This window comes from Globicephala melas, chromosome 3 (genome assembly GCF_963455315.2).
Source record: "Globicephala melas chromosome 3, mGloMel1.2, whole genome shotgun sequence".
Taxonomy (NCBI): domain Eukaryota; kingdom Metazoa; phylum Chordata; class Mammalia; order Artiodactyla; family Delphinidae; genus Globicephala; species Globicephala melas.
This window is the reverse complement of record NC_083316.1, coordinates 28554050-28570186: the sequence shown is the minus strand read 5'-3', so window position 1 is coordinate 28570186 and position 16137 is coordinate 28554050. Positions and strand designations below refer to the sequence as shown.

At 43.6% G+C, this 16137-nt stretch overlaps 1 protein-coding gene across 2 annotated transcripts in view; it reads left to right on the top strand.

Annotated features, from left to right (window-relative positions):
* PRLR (prolactin receptor) overlaps positions 1-16137 on the top strand; it is a 61405-nt gene extending 45268 nt beyond the window's left edge. For both annotated transcript variants that reach the window (XM_060295407.1, XM_030843662.2), the window contains 7 exons: positions 2688-2820; positions 4227-4396; positions 8936-9105; positions 10515-10656; positions 11896-11995; positions 12709-12778; positions 14598-16137. In XM_060295407.1, the coding sequence (XP_060151390.1) occupies positions 2688-2820; positions 4227-4396; positions 8936-9105; positions 10515-10656; positions 11896-11995; positions 12709-12778; positions 14598-15620 (1808 nt within the window). In that variant the 3' untranslated portion in view covers positions 15621-16137. The remainder of the gene's footprint in view (positions 1-2687; positions 2821-4226; positions 4397-8935; positions 9106-10514; positions 10657-11895; positions 11996-12708; positions 12779-14597) is intronic.

Below are 16137 nucleotides of genomic sequence, written 5' to 3'. Positions count from 1 at the left end.
ACTTCCATCCTCATTCTGGGAGTGCAGGGAAAGAGCTCTACCAACAACAGACGAGAGTTTCAGTTCAGGTTCTGTCCCTTACTAGCTGTGCAACCTTGAGCCAATTACCTAAACTCTCTGGATTTATACATTTTCAAAGTGAGAATAGTGATGTTTCTTCCACCTCAGATGAAAAGGTGTGTGAGAAAAATCTTTGAAAACCTGTAAAGAGTTATAAGGGGATTGCTGTTACATGGTGGGAAATGGGTATAGAGCCAACTCTGTTATGGGGAAATGAAATTCACAACTAGACTAGAGTGTGTGAGCCTGTGTGTGTACACGTCAGTGTATCTACCACTGCGTATTTCTGGGTGTGTATACTTTTGTATACCTGTGTATATCTTAACTTCCTTATATGTGCCTGATTGCAAATGCTTCTCTGGGTATACCTGTCTGTGTACACATTTGTGGGTGTATATTTCTGTGTATGTACCTGTGTGTGTACTGGTGTATACTTCTACAAGTATGCACCCGTGTATATTATTCCTCTGTGGTATGTGGGTGTGCTTCTGATATGGGCTCTATTTGAGCGTGTGTGTGTGTGTGTGTGTGTGTGTGTGCGCCTGTGTGTGGTACCTCTGTGGTTGTTCCTGTGTTTGTGTGCATTTTACAGGGATAGTGAGACTGTCCATTCATTGTAACCATCTCCTCTAAAGTGGGTGAAAGAAACATTTAACTAATTATAATTTCACAACTTTACCCTCCTCTCTTGAGTTTCCTCCAGGTACTATTAATAACCAGTGAAATGTGAGAGAGAGAAGCTTTCAGAGAAAAAGGACCGCAGAGAGCAGTATAATCCATAACGAAATTTTAAGTATTCAAATAATCAGCAGTGGCCTTAATTGGCTTCTAAAGATGCCCATTATTGAGCCATAAGTTTTGTGCTTTTTTAAAAGTAAACTTTCCTTTCTACCTCACATACTCCTCCCTATAGCCACAACAACAAACAAACGAAAAATCGCTTCACCCTGTGACATTACCCTGAAGAAATGTTCCGTAGAGGACAGCAACATTACAAACATTGGCAGAGCTGACCCCAGGCTGTCTGGCATGGACCGTTTTCGGGGGGCTGGGAGGTGGCTGGGCTCCGGCTGACACGCAGCCTGGTGACCTCGGCCCCAGCCTGTGCACCGCATCGTCCCCTTCCATTCAGTTCTTCTTTCCAGCGGTTTTGCCTAGTGCCCTGTCTTCCCACCTGTGTTCTCCTCCAAACTTGCTCTTTCTAACCTGCTAGCAGTTCTACCCGGGAGCCAGTGTGAGGGGTGAAGGGCAAGTGTGGCAGAAAACAGAGAAGCCCCAGAGGCTGAGGGACCACCACCTGGAAGTTCTCCTCTCTGCTCCTGATTTCCTGAACTAAACACCAACTGGGGTTACGTGGCTCGCGGTGGATGGGGCCCCCAGCCCAGCAGCATCAGGGCCACTGTTTCCCTCTTTGGACCTGACAGACAAGGATTAGAAGAGGGAGCCAGCTCACCAAGAGCTTTGGGGATTAGGGAACTCAAAACCTTCATCCACTTGGCATCGGGTTTTCCACATCAGCTCTTTCAGCCCTGCTAGCTTCCAGCTGGGACTAAGTACAGCTCCTAGATAATGATGGTAGCTAGTAACCGCAAGTGCAGCCACCTGTAGGAGCTGCCATGCCTCCTACCCATAAAGACCCAGGGGGAGAGGGAGAAATATAAGGGAAAAGGGACCAAAAACCCAAATTAGGAAATGGAGGCAGGGAGGATGGGGAGCCAGACTGTGATGCTGAATCGGAGGTCAAAGCTGAATGGAGGGCTTCCCTGGTGGCGCAGTGGTTGAGAGTTCACCTGCCGATGCAGGGGACACGGGTTCGTGCCCCGGTCCGGGAAGATCCCACATGCCGCGGGCGGCTGGGCCCGTGAGCCAAGGCCGCTGAGCCTGCGCGTCCGGAGCCTGTGCTCTGCAACGGGAGAGGCCACAACAGTGAGAGGCCCGCATACCGCAAAAAAAAAAAAAAAAAAAAAGTGAATGGAATCAAGGAAGAGTGAAGGGGAAAAGGAAGGGACAGAGAAGATGGGGAGGAAGCAGCTCAAGGGGGAGCCTCGGTGATACAGTGAAAGAACAGGAGAAGAGAGCTGGGTTCATTGTGTGGGAATGGCAGAAAGATGGTGGTTAGTGAGCCAGAGGGGAGAGGTCCAGAGAGCATTGGATTAGCAAATGACCACAGGATGCTGGTGCCTGGGGAAGAATTCTTTGTATGGGGCTGTGGGTGTGTATCCGCTCCATAGACTCCATGGGATTATAGCAGGGCCACATCCTCTTCCTCAGTCCATATGGGTCCCTACACTCTTAATGCTCACCGTTGTTGAAACTACATCAAATGGTGTAGCATCGCCATCTCACAGTACGCGCGCGCGCACACGCACACACACACACACGCACGCACACACCCTGCCCCCACCGCAAATCTCTCTCTCTGAGTCCTGCCAACTTCAGCGCAGCCCACAGAGGAGTGTTGCTGGATGTTGACACCTTGGCACTTCTGAGCCCTCCACCCCTAGGCCTACTCCCGCCGAGACCTCATCACTGGCCTGGCCCCATCAGTCTGCTTCTGTCACCAGCAGAATGGTCAAAGAGTTGAACAGACCTTAATATTGACGCCAGTGGCTTCCGGCTTTTTCTAGGACAGTCACCTCCTGGAAAACCTGAGATCTTTAAATGTCGTTCTCCCGAAAAGGAAACATTCACCTGCTGGTGGAAGCCTGGGGCAGACGGAGGATTACCTACCAATTACACGCTGACTTACCACAAGGAAGGGTAAACGTTCTCTTCTCTCCTAGCAAAGCGCACCTGGGGTGTCCTCACTCTCAGGGCCACAGGAACACTGACTCTGGGTTAATTGCCACGCTTCCCTGAATGGATACCGATAAGACTCCTGCTACTGGAGGAAGGGAATCAAACATACGCGTCCACATCTTCCTCTTAATGTCCCTGCCGAGCTCCCTCATGCACATAAGCTCAGCCACCACCTCGGCAACACAATCCAGCAATGTTCTCATTGCCTGTCGTAAGTTTAGGTTGTAGCCCAAGGTCACGTATAAGTGTTTCCTAGGTGCTAGTTAATTTTAGATGCTTATCTATCAATCTTGTGCCATTTATCATTTTTTGTAATCATTACTTTTGTAACCTCAGAGTATTATCATGTAATCTTTGACAACCGTGGTACATTAGCTTTTCGAACTTGTTTCTTGTGCAAGAAAATAACAAGCCCTACAAGAAAAGGAAGATGAGGTGTTTTCCTTAGGAAATCCATGGACCCATGATCTCCCAGAAGGCATATTGGGAGCTAAAACTGCAGTGCAGAGTAAACAGGGTGATCTCTGGGCAAGGAGTTCGTCAGTTACAATGAGACCCTCCTGGAAATCCAGGGACGGCTGTATCCTTCCCCAGTGAAGAGAATATTTACTAGTAGAAACACCTGGCTCACTTCCCAGTGACAGGACTTAGTGGTGTGCAAAGCTGCCATCCCTTCTGGGACCCAAAGGGGTGTCATGCAAACAGGTCTCAGGAACTCAAGGTGGCGAGCAAAGTGGAACACGCCTGCACACCTCTGTGGTGAGTCTCGCGAGGAGGCCCCCAAGTCTAAACGTGAGTGGCCTAAGGAGCCTCTTGGGCCTGAAATATCTCCTTTCAGAGTCACTTTTCTCTGTGGCTGACTTAGTGTAATTGGAAATACACTGCAGTTTGTATTCCCTTTAATCGTTTTTTAATGAAATGTAATTCAAAACATATGAGCAATAAATGCTGCCTCGTGCATTACCCCCACCCCGTGTGTATGTGCAGGGGAAAGTCCCAGTGTCCTGCGATGACCCAATGGTGGTTCCCTGAGGAAAGCGGTGCATTGGCCACAGAAAACTCAAGTGTTTATTGGCAGGGGGCTTATATCACAAAGCCCACAGCAACCTGTAGACAGGAAGGGTTGGTGAGAAACAGAGTCACTGGGGCTGTGATGTGACCCTGCCACCCGTTCTCCAGCACTCTCTTCCCTTTGTCACCCCCAGCTGACATGGGAAGGGCAGAAGGACTTGGGGAGCCCTTCTTCAGCTCTGGTTTTTGCATCTGGAATGCCTGTTCCCCAAAATCCAGTGGTATTGATCTATTAAGAAAATACTAGACTCTTTTTACCACTTTCTTACTGACTCCTAATATATTACTCGTTGCAGAGAGACATTCACCCATGAATGTCCGGACTACAAAACCGGTGGTCCCAACTCCTGCTACTTTAACAAGAAGCACACCTCCATATGGACGATATACATCATCACAGTAAACGCCACGAACCAGATGGGAAGCAGTTCCTCGGATCCACGTTACGTGGACGTGACTTACATAGGTAAGGGGAAGGGTGATTGGTGAGGAATTTGTTCTCCAATATAAATCTACCAATCGTCAAACTCAGTTTGAGTCTTCTTGGGCTATGGATAGATTCCCATAAAGAAAGATGAGAAAATTCACACCATCCTTGCCAACTGAGTGTTTTAAACCAATTTTTTGGATTTAATTAATTTTTATTGGAGTATATTTGATTTACAATGTTGTGTTAGTTTCTGCTGTACAGCAAAGTGAATCAGTTATACATATACATATATCCACTCTTTTTAAGATTCTTTTCCCATATAGGTCATTACAGAGTATTGAGTAGAGCTTCCTGTGCTATACAGTAGGTCCTTATTAGTTACCTATTTTATATATAGTAGTGTGTATATGTCAATCCCAATCTCCCAATCTATCCCTCCCCCTCCTTCCCCCTTGGTAACCATAAGTTTGTTGTCTACCTCTGTGACTCTATTTCTGTTTTGTAAATAAGTTCATTTGTATCCTTTTTTTAGATTCCATAATAAGGGATATCATATAATACTTGTCTTTCTCTGTCTGACTTACTTCACTCAGTATGATAACCACTAGGTCCATCCATATCGCTGTAAATGGCATTATTTCATCCTTTTTTATGGCTGAGTAAACCAATTTTTATTTATGATGGTAAGACAGTAAAATCCTTATGCCTTCCTTTGACCCTTCTTCCCATCCCCTTGCATCCAACAGGAATGTTCTATTTAGCTTCCCTTATCAATGCTTCTCTCCAGCCCTCCCCCTGCGACCGATGTCCCCTTCTCCCTTGGCAAGCTGGGATTTCTTTTCTGAGATTTTTCTCCCTGAAAGACAGAACTGCTTCATGGAGTAGCAGCTCTTAGAAGCGTCTCATCTGCTTCTCCACCCACAGGAATTGCTCCAAACTGCTTTGCCCCAAATTCAATTCTCAACATACATATGTTTCTTAGCACCTGGAGCTATTCTTTTCAAAATAAAGAATTTGGGGAGTAAATAGTGCTGCTTGAACAGAAGGCTGAAGGCCAGGGTCACAGCCACGATGTTTGGAGAAGTCATTAGCAAAGTGAAGCAAAATCGACCTGAGAGCTGCTTCTTGCTGTGCGTGATCAATATTGAGCTGCAGGGTGATGAGACATAACTGCAGTGATCTGTATGGGTTAGCAGGGACAACAAAGGGAATCTTAGGACAAGAGATGGCTTAGGACAAGAGATGGCTTGGCCTTAGCTAACCTAAGGAGTAGCTAATTAGGTTCAAGGTCACCCAAGTCTTCCTGACTTACCTAACACCAACCAACAAGGAAAATCAGGCTAGGACTCTCAAGTGTCATCCCATTGGCGTGTTATCAGTGATTGATCCTTAAAAACTAGAGAAGCTTGCAACATCAACTGGTACCCATTTGAATTCTGTCTCTCCCCAGCAAATTATTGCAATGAGCATGGGGATGGAAACAGAACTTGATCTTAGCTTAAGAAAATCAAAAAGTAACCCCACTGACAAGTAGGAATAAAATAAATTCCATTCATATAAATTTACTTGAGATATGAAGTCTTGAAAATGCTAAACACCAAATAATTCCATTTGCATAGTTTCTTTCTTAAATTTCCTTGTCCTCAAGTATTCTGCCCTCAAGTGTTAAAATATTTAAGGTCAAAACAGTGAAAGCAAGAGAAGTTCTGAAATGTACAACTGCTGTAACAAAGATTATCCACAAAAACAAAAATGGGATCACTAAAGAAAAGTAGTATGTTTAAAAAGTGAAATTAATGAATGGATCCAATTCATAGTGACTCTGGAAAACAAATTCTCTGGGGAAAGAATGTGTTGGGCCATACTTTTCAAAATAATAAAAGAAGTGTTCATGGAATTCTCATATAACCCTGCAGCGTACAGTGTTGGTGACAGGCCACAGAAGTTCATTTACAACACAGTTTTAACCACAGTAAAGTCTACCAACTTGAATCTCATCCAGCGATAACCTGCGGTACAAGATATTGGCACATAATCTCTCAGAAATAGATTTCATTGTTGTCACTGAGAAATATTTAGCTATGCTGAGGACACTTGAAATGTGATTCTCAACTGGGTGCTCTCTGCCTCGCATAGGGTACTTGGCAATGGCAGGAAATATTTTTGATGTTTGCAACACAGGGAGAGAGGGCCTCTAATGGGGAGAGGCCAGAGATGCTGCTAACGTCCTACAATGCTCAGGAAGGCCCCTACCACAAAGAATTATCTGGTCAAAATACACATAATGCTGAGGTTGAGAAACTTTGCTTTCAAGGATTCATCTTGAACATTTTACTTGCACCTTTGTACAAAGATGTTTTGATCAGCATTTCTCAGTCTTGTGTTCAAATTAAAACTTATATTAAATAACTGATATTTATTTAGTAAGGCCATATAAAACAATCTTTCTTAGGTATTTACTTAGTAACATACAAGCATTAGGATTAGTGGCAAATTTTCTAAAGCTATTTTTTTAAGCAACTGTAGGGTATGATGTCAAGTCCACTAGAGTTACACTCACCCTTCTCTCACCTGTAGTGGAGACTGATTTGAGGAGGTAAGAAATGAATGGAGAAAATGTGACTGGCCAGCAGGGCTGAGACTAGGGTAAGGCAAGCCAGCATCCTAGGGCCCTCACTCTTTTTTTAAATTTATTTTATTCAAGTATAGTTGATTTACAATGTTGTGTTAATTTCTGCTGCACAGCAAAATGATTCAGTTATACGTATATATATATATATATATATATGTTCTTTTTTATATTCTTTTCCATTATGGTTTATCACAGTATACTTAGTATAGTTCCCTGTGCTATACAGTAGGACCATGTTGTTTACCCATTCGATATATGAGTTTGCATCTCCTAATCCCAAACTCCCACTCCATCTCTCTGCCACCCCCCTTCCTTCTTGGCAACCACAAGTCTGTTCTCTATGTCTATGAGTCTGTTTCGTAGATAAGTTCATTTGTATCATATTTTAGATTCCACATACAAGTAATATCATACGGTATTTGTCTTTCTCTTTCTGACTTACTTCACTTAGTATGATAATCTCTAGGCATTATTTCATTATTTTTTATGGCTGAGTAGTATTGCAGTGTGTGTGTGTGTGTCTCACATCTTCTTTATCCATTCATCTGTTGATGGACACTTAGGTTGTTTCCATGTCTTGGCTATTGTGAATAGTGCTGCTATGAACATACAGGTGCATGTATCTTTTTGAATTATAGTTTTGACTGGATATATGCCCAGGAGTGGGATTGCTGGACCATATGGCAACCCTAATTTTAGATTTTTGAGGAACCTCCATTCAGTTTTCCATGGTGGCTGCACCAATTTACATTCCCACCAACAGTGTAGGAGGGTTCCCTTTTCTCCACACCCTCTCCAGGATTTGTTATTTGTAGATTTTTTAATGATGGCCATTCTGACCGGTGTGAGGTGATACCTTATTGTAATTTTGGTTTGCATTTCTCTAATAATTTGCAATGTTGAGCATTTTTTCATGTGCCTGTTGGCCATCTGTATTTCTTCTTTGGAGAAATGTCTATTTAGGTCTTTTGCCCATTTTTCAATTGGTTTGTGTTATTTGGTGTTTTTTGTTTTTTGTTTTTTTTTTTTTTGATATTGAATTGTATGAGCTGTTTGTATATTTTGGGAATTAAGCCCTTGTTGGTTGCATCATTTGCAAGTATTTTCTCCCATTCTGTACATTGTCCTTTCATTTTGTATATGGTTTCCTTTGCAGTGCAAAAGCTTGTAAGTTTGATTAGGTCCCATTTGTTTATTTTTGCTTTTATTTCTATTGCCTTGGTAGACAGACCTAAGAAAACATTTGTACGATTTATGTCAGAGAATGTTTGCCTACGTTCTCTTCTGAAAGTTTTATGGTGTCATGTCTTATATTTGTCTTTAACCCATTTTGAGTTTATTTTTGTGCATGGTATGAGGGAGTGTTCTAACTTCATTGATTTACATGTGGCTGTCCAACTTTCCCAACACCACTTGCTGAAGAGATTGTCTTTTCTCCACTGTATATTCTTGCCTCCCTTGTTGAAGATTAATTGACCATAGGTGTGTGGGTTTATTTCTGGGCTCTCTATTCTGTTCCATTGATCCATATGTCCGTTTTTGTGCCAATACCAGACTGTTTTGATTACCGTAGCTTTGTAGTATTGTCTGAAGTCTGGGAGGGTTATGCCTCCTGCTTTGTTATTTTTCCTCAGGATTGCTTTGGCAATTCTGGGTCTTTTATGGTTCCATATACATTTTAGGATTATTTGTTCTACTTCTGTGAAAAATGTCATGGGTAATTTGATACACTAAATCTGTAGATTGCTTTGGAGAGTATGGTCTAGGCACCTCACTCTTAAGGAGGCGTTCACAGACCTGTACTTAAAGGAACCTGACATCAAATACCAAGTGTCTCATAACCATGGAGATAAAAAAGGTAGAGAGATCTGCCTCTAAGTCATATAGTTCTGGATTCAAATACCCATATTTGACTAAATATGGAGTTTCTTTCATATCTACAGTTGAACCAGACCCTCCTGTGAACCTGACTTTGGAATTTAAACAGCCAGAAGACAGAAAACCGTATCTGTGGATAAAATGGTTTCCACCCACCCTGGTTGATGTAAGATCTGGTTGGCTCACACTCCAGTATGAAATTCGATTAAAACCTGAGAAAGCAGCTGAGTGGGAGGTGAGTCAACCAGAAGCTTTTGGAGGGAACCCTGTCCTTTGGCAAAGATGAAGTACCCCAACTGAGAATAGGTCATGCCCCCTAATTATTGGGCCACCACGTTGCCTTCCTGATGCTGATGTTACCCACCCATGTGTGGAAGGGCCTTCTCCCCTCCACTGGGATGGATGGGGGCTCATCTTTACAGCTCTCCCATGCCTAGCTCCTTGCAACTGAACAGCCACTTCTGCCAAGTTTTCAGCCCACCTCCCTCAGGATAACTTAGATCTAACATCTGTGAGAGTACTTAAATGGCACTAAGTGGGAGGAAAAAATTTCAGTGTAACCAGTCCACGGCTAATGGCATTTTTATTCACTTTAAAATATTTCATTATAAACAAATAGTACAATAAATTATAGGCATTATGATAATCTACTCTTAAATAGTTTAGTATATGTCTCTTTTAAAAAGGGAATATTTCCAAATATAGCCAAAATAATAGGATCACATGTAGAAAATTAATTGAAATTCCTTAATATCATCTTTTTGAATCCCTTAATATCATTTAATGGCCAGTCCATATTTTAATTCCCCCAATTGCTTCAAAAAATATTTTTAACAGCTGGTTTGTTCAAACCAGAATCCACTCCAGGATCACTCACTGTGGCTGGCTGATATATCCCTTCACTCTCAACGTGCTCAGGAGACTGGGCCACTTGTCACATAGAATGCCCCACCTTCTGCATTTGTCTGATTAGTTCTTTGTGAGGTCATTTAACCAATTTCTATGTCCCCATATTTCCTGTAACCAGACATTAGATCTAAAGACTTGATTAGATTCCAGGTGAACAATTTTTGGTAAGAAAACTTCAGAGGTGATATATATGCTTCATATTCCATCATATCAGGAAACAAAGACCATCTGGTCAACCTACCATAAATGATGTTAAAAGTGGCCCCTGGATCGGGGAGATCACATCTTGATCCCTTGATTGTAAAGTCATGTTTAATTTGTGCACAATTGCTTCAGTGTTCATGAATTCCCAGTTCTCTTCCACCTAGTGGCTTTACATCAGTGAATGATCCTTGAATCAATTATTTTATTAGAGTTTAGAAAAGAATAATTTTCCAATTTTATTAACTAGTCACCTTCCATAATGTAGAATTTAGAAAGCAAGGTGTAGGGAGCAGAACATTTGTCTTTCCGAACTAGAGTTCCCAATGGAGAGATAGAAAGCCTGTTGATTTTTGTGTGAGCAGTATTTAACAGGAGGAAGGGGTGGGCTGAGAGGGTGGAATGGTGTGAACAGGGTATTTACTAAGTGTGATCATTTTGTCTCGCTCCTCCAATAGTTTACTGCCTATAGAAAAAGTCTCTTTCTTCATAACACAAGTCAGAGTGACTTCTGTTTTCCTTGGCCTCCCTTAGACTCATTTCGCTGGGCAGCAGACTCAGTTTAAGATTCTCAGCTTATATCCAGGGCAGAAATACCTTGTTCAGGTTCACTGCAAGCCAGACCATGGATTCTGGAGTGAGTGGAGCCCAGAGAGCTCCATCCCGATACCTAATGGTGAGTGTCTTGGCTCTCTTTTGCTTATACTCCTAAATATTTTTAAAATAGAATGAGTTTGGTAAATTTGTATGTAGTAACTACTAACAGAGAAACTATTTTGAGTCTTAGCCAGAAGAATGAGTAGAGGTGAGTTTATCATCTCTCCTCTCAACACAAAGACATTTGTAAGTACAGCATTGCTCCCTGGGTCACTGTCAGTGAGGACCAGTTTCTAGGATAAGTCTGCAGTCATGGGCTTGAAATGTCTCAGAGGGCTTGATGGTCAGTCATTCTGCCCTCCCCATCTGCCCCATTCCTATCATTCAAGGTCATCATCTAGTTCTCCTAAAATTTGTAAGGCGCTATCCCATCTGAAAAGCATGAATTGATTTTCAGTGCTTGAAGGCAATTACATGTTGGTCTCTTAGTCAAGGAACAGTGTATAAAAGACACCCAATTCTTTAAGTGCCATTAAACATGGTGGCTGGCATTCTACATGGAATGAATCATTTGCATTTCCAAGTACTTTACAGTTTACAAAGTCTTTACCTTGTTTGTTCCTCCCAACCATCTCAAGTATTCAGAGAGAACAGAATTGCCATTAGGAACTGAAAGGGAGGAAACTAAAGGTCAGTGGAGTTAGAAGTCTTGCCCAGAACTGCATGGCGAAACCTAGCTCTTGTGACAACTTGCCTGGCCAAAGTATCAGGGCTTGCATTGGCATACTGGAAAGAGCACCGCATTACAGGCCATAAAAGTGTGCATCCAGTCCAGCCCTGGCTCTTACTAAATAAAAGCAGAAGCCCTGGGTTCAAATCCCAGACTGCAACTTTATAGCTACATGCCTCTGGGTAAACCACTCTTACAGTCTCAGTTCCTCATGTTTACATACAGGCAATATATATAAAGAGCTTAACATCATATGGCTTTTACTGAGAACTTAATAAATGTTAGCTTTTTAAATTATTATTACTGCAACTGACCATGTCCCCTTGGACTTCCTATATAAGTATCAAATCAAATAATATTTTTAAGGATCTTGAAAATTTTAGAGAACTATAAAATATATGCCACTTTAAAATTTAATAATACTGGAAAAAACTAAATCCATCATTAATGTTACTCTGGATTGATGTTCAAATCAGAAAAGGTGTGGAGGGGCGGAACTTATGTTCAAAAGTTTCATTGATTTGTTTTGTTTGTTTGTTTTTAATGATGCTGTATGTGATCAAAACTTTCTGGCTGTTTGCTTTTTAGACTTCTCAATGACAGATGCAACCGTGTGGATCTTTGTGGCCATTCTTTCTGCTGTCATCTGTTTGATTATGGTCTGGGCAGTGGCTTTGAAGGGCTACAGGTACTTCACTGTCTATCAACCCTCCTCCCAATCATGGTTGTCAGGGATAATGGCCAAGAAAGACAATACAAAAATGATGGAAACCTACAGCTAATTCAAGCACCTCATTTTAGCCATTAGTTGCAGTGTGTTCACCATGAAAAACTTTTATCAGTGCTAGCAAAAGTAGAATAGACACATTTGAAGTTGACGCTCTTTCCATCAAATGGAGGCTCACAGTTGTGAAGTAGTAAAAATCTGGCAAGAACAGCAAATAATCCCCTAGTCACTTCAGAATCAGCCAGAGTTAATTAGCGAGAATTCTTTTTTTTTTTTTTTTTTTTTACGGTACGCGGGCCTCTCACTGCTGCGAGCCCTCCCCTTGTGGAGCACAGGCTCCAGACGCGCAGGCTCAGCGGCCATGGCGCACGGGCCCAACCGCTCCGCGGCATGTGGGATCTTCCCGGACCGGGGCACGAACCCGTGTCCCCTGCATCGGCAGGCAGATTCTCAACCACTGCGCCACCAGGGAAGCCCGCGAGGATTCATTTTGATGTTGACCTCTAGAAGTATTCATTGTCTTCACCACTGATTGTTAGTTTCACATAACCTCGGAACTCTAACTTCTATCTACCATAGTCCATGTAGCAGCTATTTGGAGATAACGCTAATCTTTCAAAAATTACAAAGTGAAAACATGTGTCATTTATCTTATCTCACAAATCTTTTTATAGCATGGTGACCTGCATCCTCCCTCCAGTTCCCGGGCCAAAAATAAAAGGATTTGATACTCATCTGCTGGAGGTAAGTCCAGAGGTAAGAATGTATTGTGACCAGCTTCTCTCTACTCATTATCTTTACACATGAGCACACAGCTCCCATCAGTGCAGCCTGGTCAGCTCGGCCATCCTTGACCAGCTGTCCCTCCTCTTCAGCAGGTGTGTTTACAGAAAGATGTGGGAAGCATGAGGGTACTTACCATCAGATACTGAGTGTCAGAGGACAATGAAAGAAAGCCAAGAAAACCTCAAAACACATAGGAATGCTTGCTAGGTTTATCAGCTCTTTTCATAAGCCCCATCTAAAACATTTTGTACAAATAATCAATTGAGAAAGAGGGTGAATATTTTGATGAATACGAAAGAGGAACCTACCACCAGCCCCTCCGTCATACTTTGGTGTAAGCTCTCACTTGAATGTTCCTTACAGAAGGCCATAGTAACAGAATATCCTATTGCAATTTTTGCTCAGTTTGAGAGCTCAGTTAAGACTGGCTCAGTACAGTGGAACTGGTGTTTGCCAGGGCCCATTTAGACCGATTCAAGTGGGAATGAAATTTAAGTGTTTCCAATGAAAAGAGGTGTTAGAACATTTTTAATTTCTCTGCAGGTTGAAATCTATAGTTTCAGTTTGACCTTCTGCTTAACACTGATGTATATAAAAGCAGTCACCTACACACTGTCGCTTGACCCCAGCTACTGTGAGGCCAAAAGCACAAGAATGTGAAGAGTGAGTCCTGGGGAATTTGGCTTGACGGCATTCGCTCTGATTGCAGATATCAGAGCAGGAACTAGAGCCCCAGAATTTGGGCTCTTATTCTGCTACCCAGTTTCTAGCACTGACCTTTATAGACCCAGCATGAACATCTCAGCTAACTAAATGAATTATTGTTTAGCTCGCAATTTGACCTTGTAGCCACAGGGACTTAATGACTTTTAAAAACTGCTTTTTGTGTCCGAAGAAAAAGTTCTTGGATTTTTAATGCCATTACCCCTAATTCTCAAAAGAACTTTCCCAGATGGGTGCTATTATTCCCATTTTACAAATGGAGAAACTGAGGATCACAGAACAGCTTATCCAAAGTCATAGAGCTTTAATAAGTAATAGAGCCAAGATTTAGGCACCAGTCCCTGACCTAAATCAGAGCATCTGGAGAAGCGTGGAAAATAAGAAGAGGAGGCTGGAGGAGAAGTCGGGGGAGAGGAGGATAGAGAGAAGAAGGAGGGAGAGGAACCCAAGGAGATGGAGGGAATATGGGCTGGCAGGAAGTGGGGGAGGGAGGGGAGGGAGGGGAAATGGAGCAGAAGGAAAGGAAGGAGTGGGATGGGAGGCGAAGGGAGGGATGGGGAGGGAGAAGCAAGGAAGAGGAGAAGGGAGAGAAGAAGGAAAAGATGAGAATCAACTTCTCACTACCAGACTCCAGAACGTGGGGTGAGGGAGCCAGTTAGGAGGCCAGCAACCCAATTTCAGAACTAGTGAGTCCCAGTACCAAGTGCACGCATGAGCACTATGGGTTTAGATGTTTCCCAAGCTTTTCTTATTTAATAGTTATATTTTTATTATATGCATATATACTACTTGCCCATTCAACTCGTGATCATTATTGCTTAGAGAAAGACTAAGTTAAAATCGTGAATTGACTTAAAGAAAAATATTAGGTGAGTAATAGTCCAGGAGGTGATTCTAGATGGCCTGGGACACAGATGTCTGACGTCTGGGAAATTCTGCGAGGCCGTGGCCACGTCCCACCTGCCCGTAGTCAGGAACACAGACTTGGCTGCGATGTCCATTTGGAATGTTATGAACCTGACAGCCTTCTTGCCTTGTGTCTGTGTTTTAATAGAAGGGCAAGTCCGAGGAACTTCTGAGCGCCCTGGGGTGCCAAGACTTCCCTCCCACTTCCGACTGCGAGGACTTACTGGTGGAGTTCTTAGAGGTGGATGACAGTGGGGACCAGCAGCTGCTGGCAGCTCACTCCAAAGAACACCCGGGGCAAGGCGTGAAGCCCACGCACTCGGATCCCGACAGTGACTCTGGCCGGGGCAGCTGCGACAGCCCTTCCCTTCTGTCTGAAAAGTGTGATGAACCTCGGGCCAATCCCTCCAAGTTCCACACTCCTGAGGGCCTTGAGAAGGCAGAGAAACCTGAAACAAACGTTACCCAGCCCCAAGGCCCTCAGAGCACAAGCGTGGAAGGCAAAATCCCCTCTCTTCATGCCAGCGGATCCCAATCTTCAACGTGGCCTTTGCTGCAGCCCCCCGGCCTGCACTACTCCAGGTCATCTTACCACAGCGTTGCTGATGTGTGTAAGCTGGGCCTGGGCACGGCAGGTGCTGCATCCACTTTGTTGGACAAAACAGACACACGTGCTTTAACACCCTCACAAACTATTGAGACTGGCGGGGAAGGAAAGGCAGCTGAGCGCGGGGAGTCAGAAAGCTTCCGTTCCAAGACCGACCAAGATGCGGCACGGCTGCTGCCCCAGGACAAGACCCCCTTGACCTCTGCTAAACCCTTGGAGTACGTGGAGATCCACAAAGTCAGCAAAGATGGAGCGCTGGCGCTGCTCCCGAAACAAAACGAGCACAGCGGCCGGGCGGAGAAGACCAGCACCCCTGAAACCAGCAAGGAGTACTCGAAGGTGTCCCGGGTGATGGAGAGCAACATCCTGGTGTTGGTGCAGGATCGGCGAGCGCAAAACCTGGCTCCGTTTGAAGAACCGGCCAAGGAGGCCCCGCCATCCCTGCCACAGAATCCAGCCGCGGTAGACCTGGCCTCCTTCCCCACGGCCCCGAGCAGCTGCAGACTCCAGCTCGGTGGGCTGGATTACCTACATCCCACAGGTTTTATGCACCCCTTTCAGTGAGAGCTTGATTCATGGAAGGATGGGTTAAAATGTGATTTTCCTTCAGGTAACACTACAGAGTACATGAAATGCACTCTACCAGAGAAGGCTTGAGAACGGGGTTAGAATGACACTACCAAACTCCCAGGTCACTCGTCTTCATGATCCATTTTCAACCAGTTGCCTCTTTCTCCAACAGTTGATTCCAGAACAAATCGTTTAGTTTCGTGTGATTTGTAGAGTTACGTTTTGCTATCAGTTACAAAATTATGTGTTCAATGAAATAAAAGCACATTGCTTAGTATTCTTGAGGGACAGTGCCAATAGGTGTATCCCCTGGAACAGGCTTTCATGGTCTGGTATACGACAGAAGGATATCAACTAGTCAAAACTGTTTACCACAGGAAGATGGTAGATATGAGAAAAATGCCATGAAAACCACTTTTGAAGACCAATTGCTTAACCTTTAGCACTCCTCTCTCATTTTATTAGGATTAACCAAATTAAACACATTTTAAAAAAAGAGTGCATTCTAGAA